This window comes from Zootoca vivipara, chromosome 14 (genome assembly GCF_965207765.1).
Source record: "Zootoca vivipara chromosome 14, rZooViv2.hap1.1, whole genome shotgun sequence".
NCBI classification, from domain to species: domain Eukaryota; kingdom Metazoa; phylum Chordata; class Lepidosauria; order Squamata; family Lacertidae; genus Zootoca; species Zootoca vivipara.
Genome location: NC_142597.1, coordinates 16,557,808 through 16,566,481, shown reverse-complemented (window position 1 = coordinate 16,566,481; position 8,674 = coordinate 16,557,808). Strand labels below are relative to the sequence as shown.

The 8,674-nt window shown below is 58.4% G+C and overlaps 1 protein-coding gene across 1 annotated transcript; it reads left to right on the top strand.

The window, feature by feature from the left end:
* Positions 1-1,833: 1,833 nt before the first annotated feature.
* On the top strand, positions 1,834-7,592 carry SCN2B (sodium voltage-gated channel beta subunit 2). The gene is made up of 4 exons (XM_035139344.3): positions 1,834-2,092; positions 5,464-5,630; positions 6,417-6,627; positions 6,892-7,592. The coding sequence occupies exons 1-4, from the start codon at positions 2,023-2,025 to the stop codon at positions 7,089-7,091; spliced, it is 648 nt and encodes a 215-aa protein (XP_034995235.1). The 5' UTR covers positions 1,834-2,022; the 3' UTR covers positions 7,092-7,592.
* Positions 7,593-8,674: the final 1,082 nt, after the last annotated feature.

Below are 8,674 nucleotides of genomic sequence, written 5' to 3'. Positions count from 1 at the left end.
ATAACAGTTTGCAGAACCAGAACTGAAGACAGGCTGAGCCAACTAATTCTGTGTTTGTCTCCATTCCCCCTGCAAAGACAAAACTGGATGGATGTCAAGAAAGGCAGGCAGGTGCAGACTGAGGTTGGTGGGTCGGTGCCCTCTCCTCCCTATGGACCACGCACTGCGCAGGATGAGCCCAGCCCACCATTACTTTCTATCAGGAAGGCGAGAGTGACGGGAGGCCGCTTGCATCAGGACTATGGATAGCGCCCCAGTAGAAAGATGTGGATCTGGGATAGGCCGGAGGGGCGCTGCGCTGGGGCTTGGAGCGGCTCAACAGTCCCTTTCCTCGCTCCCCTTCCCCACAGCAGCCAAGGCTCTTCCTTCACCCCTAAGCAGCCAAGCAGCCCCAGCAGATGCGAGACAAGTCCAAGCGTACCCACAACACTGCCAGAGCCCTCTCTGCGCGGGCTCTGTCTGAGCGGACCCGGGAGACGCCACCCAGAGCCTGTGCAGAAGCGTAGCCGGCTGTATTCTTTGGTTTCGCGTTGCCGCCCTCCGACGTTTCTTGGAGCGTCCAGAAAGAGGGGAAGTTAAGGGAGCTCTTTCTCCGCACCCGACACTTCAGCCAGTGCCCAAGGAAGGGAGCAGGATAGCCAAGGCATTCACTTGTGGGTGGGGAGGCCTTCGGAGCCTGCAGTGTGTTTGTATGGGATGGGGGGGCGTTTGATTCGCCGCTGGCTCCCTGTCCCGACTGGTCCCCAGCAGCTCCCACTGGCAACGCAGACTGAGCAGCTCAGGGCCAACTGGGAGGAGGAGGAAGCAGCCGTGGCACACAGCGCTTGGTGGAGGGGAGAAGAGAGGGTGGCGTGGCTGGGGTCTGTCTTGTTTGCTTGCCGTGGAAGAGGCGGGAGCGCATCCATCCATTCCTTGCCACCTATCCGCCTGGAGCATGCTGCCGCGCCACTTTCTGTCCTCTTGGACGATTGCGCGCGGTAGGGGGTGGGGAAGGGCTGCTGCCTGCTGGATTACCACATTGGGATGCCTAAATTGATACTCTTGACCCTTCTCGCCCTCCCTGCCCAATCGCTGGGGCAGTTGCTGCGAAAGAGGAAGGGGTGCGCGCGCAAGGGTCCCATAGCCAGTCGGGGGAGCTACTCTACTATCTCTCTTGCGCGGGGTAGTGTTGCTTTAACTGGGAATATGAAATGCACTTGGCTCCTCCGGGACCAAATTGAGGGGGCAGGCAATAAATCATTTGAAGAGCAGGGAATTCTCCCCCCACCCCCGCGCGAAGGTCCCCTACCAGCCTTCTCCTGCTCAGCAGGTTTTGGGGAGGGAGCCCTTGAAATGGGCATTTGCTCCAGGAGGCACCCCGTGCATAGTTTGGGCTGGAGGACAAGAAGACGTCCCTCTGGAGCGGGTGGCTGAGAAGTTGACTTCGGCCGCCAGGCTCTGCTCTTTGGGAAATGGCAGCAGCCCAAGAACGTAGCAACAGTGGCAACTGCTTTCTCCGGGTCCAGGTCCAGCCAGCTCTGATGGGAAGATGCTCTCCAGGTCTTTAGACAGGTGCCTTTCCTCAGCCCTACCTGGAGGTGCTGCTGTGGGTTGAATCTGGGACCTTCTGCGTCCAAATGCGGTGCTTTGCCCCTCAGCTATGACCCTTCCCTGACCAGAACATGGGGAGGGCAGGCAGGGGGTGTCGAGATTAATTCTCCGCTCTCCCCCAGCCCGCCGCCCCCGCGGAAGCTGGGAGCATCTCTCATTCCCGGCACATAAGGGTTTCCTGCCCTCCCACTTCCTTTGCTGAGATTCGCCAACCACAGAAATGATGTGTCCCCCCGTTTTTTAACCGCGGCTGCAGGGGAAGCACCAAACCCTTCAGCCGGCCATCTTTGAGCCCTCGCCATAAAGCTTCCAGAACATGATGTATGCCTCCGAGTCCAAACCCCGCATTTGACCCTCCCCTCCCCTCCACCCAAGCCGAGCCAAGCAGCGCACCGCCCGGCCCCCTTCCCCTCTCCCCACTAGGCCCGGAGGATGAGCCGAGAAACCCCCCGGCCCCCGAAGACGCCCGCCCTGGCGCTCCTCATCCTCTGCCTCGCGCTGGGTAAGTGGCTTCTGGGGTCCCGGCATGGGGAGCTGAGGCAGGAGGGGAGCAGCGGGGAGGGGTCTGCTGCTGCAATCTGGCGAGGGCCGCTGCGGACCTGCCCGGCTCCACAGCCCCACTGACAGCTGCGCCCCAGGGAGGAGGAGCGGGAGGCGCCGCTTTGCCTAGGCTCCAGGGCGAGCGGGGAGCGTCTTTGGGGGGCACCTTCGGGGTGGGCCCTTTCCTGGCCAGCGCCCCTCAGTGCATTTGCTGGAGAACCGGCCAGCCGGTGCCCCGCCAGAGCTGCACAATTTTTGGCCGGATCAGTCGCCAGAAACGGAGAATATCAATGCCGAGGAAAACGCTCCGGGCCTGGATCTTTGGAAAGTGGCTGCGGGGGGCGGCGGCTGAGGGCAGTGTGCGTGTGGTCACTCTCTCACACACACAGCTGTGCCGGGGTTGCCAGATGCTGCTCCGCCTCCTATCCTAGGGACCAGAGTTGCTCCCTCCCACGCCTGCTTGGGTCCTCCCAAAATGAGGCACAGATTCTTTCCTCGCTTGGACTGTGGGGTGTGGCGTGGGGGGGACTCCGGGCGACTGCGCAGGAAGAGAGCCCCCTCTTGATTCAGCAGGGACCAACCACTGCCTCCCACCCCCTAGGATACTGCGCCGGCGCCCACTCCCCAGCATTCCTACATAGGGGCTTCTCTCAGAAACCTTGTGGGAGCCTTCGAGGGTTTCCTGGCCATCGCTGGCGATTCCCTGCAGTAGCTCCTCCTGCTCACACCTTCCAAAGGGACTCTCCTAAAAAGGCCGACTTAGCCGCCAGTGGTTCCCTGCTGCCAGGCGCGACCTTTCTACAGCAGTCCGTGATCACCAGTTCCATGTGGGAGAGGAGAGACGAGGAGGGTGCACCAGACCTGGACCTGGGCCTTCGCTACTCCCAGCCCCGTCTTACTCGGCCCCCTCTGTTACAAGGCTTGTGTCCCGTTGGCAGAGCACACAGCCCTCTCTGCCTCTCCAAACAGGAGCGCAAAGGGCCTGCAAAAAGCGCGCAGGCGACCGTTTTGGAAAGGATGAGGGGGCGAAAGGGGACGCAGCCAAGGCGCTGCTCTAGGTAGCCAGCTCGGCGAGGAACCCCCTGATCTCTTCTGCAAATCCCAGCTGAACTAAGGGCGCACCGGCTTCCCCTCAGGGCTCCCGGGGTACGGCGAGGGGGAGGTGCGTGTTGAATGCCTCAGCAATTGCTGCATTCAAGGCACTGCAGAGGCTGCAGCTTCTGCAGCACTCAGGGCTCCTCGGAACAGCCAGGAGACCGGTTTGCCAGGCGTCAGCAAAAGGGAATGACAGAAACAAGCTGACCTTGGACTGCCTGCTGCCTCAGGCGTCTCCTTAAAGCCCCAGGGCTGCCACCCAGCTTCAGCAGCGATCGGGAAGAATGACACCCATACCCGTGTGGGGCAGCAGAAACCCCTCTGCTCCTGAGCATGCGCCCAGTGCACGCTGCCATGATGATCCCCTCGGGGGTGACTCAGGTAGGGTCTTAGGGCCACGCGGAAGGAGCTTCTGTTCGGAGCAGTGGTGCAGCCTGGGAATGTCAGAAACCAGACGTGGTGGCAGGTATTGCTAGTTCAGTCCTGAAACAGGTAATCCAGGCATCTCCCCGTCCGTCCCCCCAGCCGCCCTTTCGTCCTCTGCAGTTCTTTCTACGTTCCTGATCTGTTAAAGCCAAAACAAAAATAATATAGTGTGCTAGCCCTGATCAGAAACTGAACAATTCTAATGAATCTGCACTTTCACGTTTTAAACTCGCCTTGAGCCCCCGCGTGGCTGATCCATAAAGAAGGTGAGGGTGAGGGGAGACCCTTTTGGGGCTCTGCCTTCAAAGCCAGGGGGACATGGGAGGAACTGCTGAGATGAGCGCGAAGAAACAGAGAGGGAGAACGGAAGCGGCGGAGTTGTTGGCAGGCTTCCTGCCATCCGTAGCCGGCACGGAACAGCGGCAGACGTAGGAGCTCAGCGCGCGTCCTTCCGTAGCCAAAGCCTCGCCAGCAACGCGCGCAAGAGAGGGAGCGCTCTGCCATCAGGCTGGCGGGGAAGTTTTCAGATGCCCCCTCCCCCCAAAAAACTCGTTTAGAAAAAAAGAATAATCCCAAACAACTGGGCCAGAATACTGGCGGGAGGAGGTCTGAAAAAGGCATGTGCGCTGCATGCAGAAGGCCCCAGGAGCAACCCCGGTGGGCATCTCCAGGTAGGGCCAGGAGGAGACACCCCTGCCTCAAATCCTCTAGAGCTGCTGTTGCCAGTCAGTGTTGACAATACTGGCCTATATGGACCAATGGTCTGACTTGGTATAAATGCAGCTTCTTATGTTCCTAATGGAGTGCTCAGGAAAGGGACAGGACTGCCTGGCACCTTGAATAGGAGCGGTCCACACTGCAACCAGAAGTCGCCCGTCCCACTTCTCTGGCCATCATAGAATTGTCGAGTTGGAAGGGATCCTAAGGGTCATCTAGTCCAACCCCCTGCAATGCAGGAATCTTTTGCCCAAACTGGGGCTCGAACCCACATCCCTGAGGTGCAGAGTTTTATGTTCCACTGACTGAGCTATCCCGTTAGGCTTGTTCTATAAAATTCTCCAGCTACGTTTTTCTGGTACAGTTGGGATCCTGTTTTAACTTGATCACTTAATATTGAACTATCTTGAGCACTTTCCCCTTTGGAAAGAAAGAAACAAACCAACTCCCAGAGGGTCCTTTGTCAGCAGCCCGCCTTCCTCCCCTCCCCCAAAAGGGGGGGTTTGCCGACCCAACATTGCTGCCCTTCATGTGTAATGGGTGGGTGGGGTGGGAGAACAAGCGAGGCTGGATCTGCACTGATCTGTATAAATGCTATTAAATAAAGGCTATTAGAAAAAAAACCTTATACTCGGTTTACGAACACCTTGGTTTACGAATTTTCGGTTTACGAATGCCGCGGACCCATCTGGAAAGGATTAATTCACTTTTCATTACTTTCAATGGGAAAGTTCGCTTCAGTTTATGAACAGACTTCCGGAACCAATTTCACCTATGCTTCAGGTTAAGTACGCTTCAGGTTGAGTACTCCGCAGACCCGTCTGGAACGGATTAATCCACTTTCCATTACTTTCAATGGGAAAGTTCGCTTCAGTTTATGAACACTTCAGTTTATGAACAGACTTCCGGAACCAATTGTGTTCATAAACCGAGGTACCGCTGTACTGTATAACTCTCAGTGCATTTTCCCATGGCCGACTGATTGCTGCTCTGCAGCGCCCTCTGGTATCACATTTTTATAACACATTTCAAAGGTTATAACTGACCAGGGTAGATTCGCCTCTCCTGCCTTACCCTGTTCTCTTCTTCCGGCAGTGCCAAGCAGCCTGGGCATGGAGGTCATGGCGCCTTTGACCCTCAGTGCCCTGAATGGCTCCTCCATCCGCCTCACCTGCACCTTCAACTCCTGCTACAGGGTGGAGAAGAAGCAGTTCTCCCTCAACTGGACCTACCAGGAATGCGACAATTGCACCGAAGAGATGGTGAGTCTGCAGCCCGCAGCTGAGCTGGGCCGGTCGCTTCCTTGAAGCATGCTGCGGTGCAGAGACAGATTTAGGGGAGTGCAAAACTGGGTCACCTGCACTGGGTGCCCAGCTGAGAGGGCGCTGCAACAACAACTTAGCAGCAGAGCCTGTACTTTGGAAGTGCTTTCAACCCGTCCCCCAAATGTGGTTCCTGTGAATGTATGTGTGTGGCGGAGGGAGCGGGTTGTAGCACTTATTCCACGTGAAGCTGCCAAGCATGTACTGTAGCCTAAGTTTCTCGTGCCACAATAAATGTGCAAGTCTATAAGGTTCCAGAACTCTGCTCGTTGTGTTTGCTGTAACAGATGAGCTCTGCTGCCCCTTTTAAGCCACAATCAAGCAGAATGTACTTGTGCATGTGCTCAGAGGCACCCGTTTTATTGCAACCACATGTTCCAGGGATAGTCTTTGCTACTGAAACCTGTTTTATTTTAATTTTTTTTAATGGGTGTGTGATACATAGGAGCCTAACTCCTAGGGGCCAAGGGGTCTTCGCCCACCCCAATAAAATACTTGAGGGCTCCCCCCAATCAAAGTTAATGGGTATTGCTATTCAAATGGTGTGTGTGATTGATTATGTGGGATGGGGCTCTCCTGGGTGGATACCCCCAAATCAAGATGGCTCCCCTGGTGTGATATATCACCCAGACATAGTTCATAAACGGTCTGTCGCAGCTCTTCAGAGCCTCCTGCATGGACTGCGGCAATCTCTGCTCCTTAACCCCCACCCCACCCTGTCTCCAGTTTCTACAGTTTAGGTTGAAGATTGTTCCTATGGAGCAGACCCGCTTTGGGGATCGCGTGGAGTTCACCGGGAACCCCATCAAGAATGATGTCTCCTTCACCCTCCACAACGTGCAGCTGGATGACAAAGGGACCTACCACTGCTACGTCATGAACCCCCCTGACCGGCAGAAGGGACACGGCAAGATCAGCCTGATAGTGATCACCGAAGGTCAGTCAGCCTTTGGGAGGCCTGCCGTCTAGGGTCTCCCCCTCACCTTAGGACCCACCCCACAACAACACGCTTTTCTTACCTGCTATGCTGCAGCACCCTAGAAAGGCCTTGCCCACCCTAGAAGCCCACCTTCCTGCAGAGTCTGGGCGGGGACCCCCTGTCCCCGTGCTCCCCTAGCCCCTCTCTCCAAGCCCCCTGGGGTGGGATCAAGCCCTTCCTCAGCCCTGTCCCCCGCTAGTCCCAGCTGTGTCTCCTCCGCAGAACCTCCCGAGCGGGACTCGACGGTGGCCGTGATCGTGGGAGCCACGGTGGGAGGGTTCCTGGCCGTGGTCATCCTGGTGCTGGTGGCTGTCAAGTGCGTGCGGCGCAAGAAGCAGCAGAGGTTGAACACGGATGACCAGAAGACGGAGGAGGAGGGCAAGACGGATGGCGAGGGCAACCCCGATGAAGGCACCAAGTAGACCGGCACCCGGCGGCCCGGGATGGTCCCCTGCTGCACTCTGCCCCTCCGCCCTCCCGCATCCATGAGCTTCCTCTAAAGACTCTCCACTGGTGTCAGAAGTGTCCCCACTTAAGCCTCTCCATTGAGACCTTGCACGCATAGCTGGGCAGGGTGCTGCAGAGCAGATCTTCCTCATGCCCTTCCGGGGCTAAAAAGTTGGGGGTTGCAAAGAGGCGAGCGTGATTTGGGGGGTGAGTGCGAGGACTCGCCTCCCAACTTGCCACAGGGAAGGTATTGACCCATTCCTCCTGCCCCTGCTGTTGGTCTTCTCTGCTCAGCGCCTCCAAGGATGGTGGAAAGGCTTCTTCCTGGCCCGCCCCCACCCACGAGGTCACCAGGGGTGCCCCCGCAGGAAACTCCGCCTGTTGGAGGGGATCTTTTCCCTTCCTGAGGGGGTGTGTGTTTGTGTGTGTTGCTGCTGAAGGGGAGCATTGGCCTCAGGAGGAGAAGGGGGTGGGGTGGGGGACATGGGCGTACCCAGGATCAAAACTAGGGGGGGCAAGGGGAGGAAGGGGAGGGGCCACAAAGTGGGCGGGGAAAGTGCAGTCAGAGGCACCGGGCTGGTGGGCGGAGACAGAGCCCAGCCCAGCCCAGCGGAGTGCGAGTTTCGCGGTCCCGCCCGCCGCGCTTGGCCTTGCCAGAGGGCGCGATGGGGAGCTGGAGGGAGGGCGCAGCGCAGCGGGCGGGAACGGCGAACTCGCGCTCCGCCGGGCTGTGCCCCTCCCTAGAAGCAGGGCTGGTGGGCGGAGGCGGAGCCCAGCCCAGCGGAGCGCGAGTTCGGCGTTCCCGCCCACCGCGCCACGCTCCCTGGTTCCCCGCCGTGCTTGGCCTTGCCTGAGGGCGTGCCGGGGAGCTGGAGGGAGGGTGCGGCGCGGCGGGAATGGCGAACTCGCGTTCCGCCGGGCTGTGCTCCGCCTCTGCCCACCAGCCCTGCTTCTAGGGAGGGGCAGCCTGCGGCCCCCACTTGCCCCGCGGTGGGTACGCCCTTGTGGGGGGGCCAGCTGGCTTCTAGAGTAGGGCAGCTGCCCTAACTTGCCCCGTGGTGGGTACGCCCTTGGTGGGGGAAGAGAGGTTTCCCCTTCCGATGCAGAAACTGCCACTTATCGTCTTCCTTCTACAGAAGCCACAAGCACAACCCACTACTGCCAAACGCAACTCACTGCCAGTGGGGCGGGAGGGGGAGGTCGAAAGGACGGCACACTCTGCATTCCCTCCCAGTATCAGCATTTCCAAGCTCATGAGCCAGCTATTCCCTGATCCCCATCCAAACTCACACAACCCCCTGATGTTTCCTATGCCCAGCATAATTGGGGGGAGGGTCTTTCTGGGAATAGGTTTTTTTTGGGGGGGTGGCGGGAGACTCCTTGTTTATTTCCTGAGAGCATGCTGCCTGTGCCCCACGCCCCGTGCCATGCTTTTTCTTCTTGGGTGGGCGACTATGCTTTCTGATGGGAGGAGCGTTCCTGAAGGGCCCTGGCGGAGGAGAGGTGTGGATCTAATGGAGGGGCAAGATCCTGGGCTTGTCTGCCTTGTTTTCCCCAC

Excerpts from the sequence above, each read along its gene's own strand:
- SCN2B (XM_035139344.3), top strand. The coding sequence starts at position 2,023 with ATGAGCCGAGAAACCCCCCGGCCCCCGAAGACGCCCGCCCTGGCGCTC. Across the intron at positions 2,093-5,463 it reads CATCCTCTGCCTCGCGCTGG|TGCCAAGCAGCCTGGGCATG; the intron begins GTAAGTGGCTTC and ends TTCTTCCGGCAG. Across the intron at positions 5,631-6,416 it reads ACAATTGCACCGAAGAGATG|TTTCTACAGTTTAGGTTGAA; the intron begins GTGAGTCTGCAG and ends CCCTGTCTCCAG.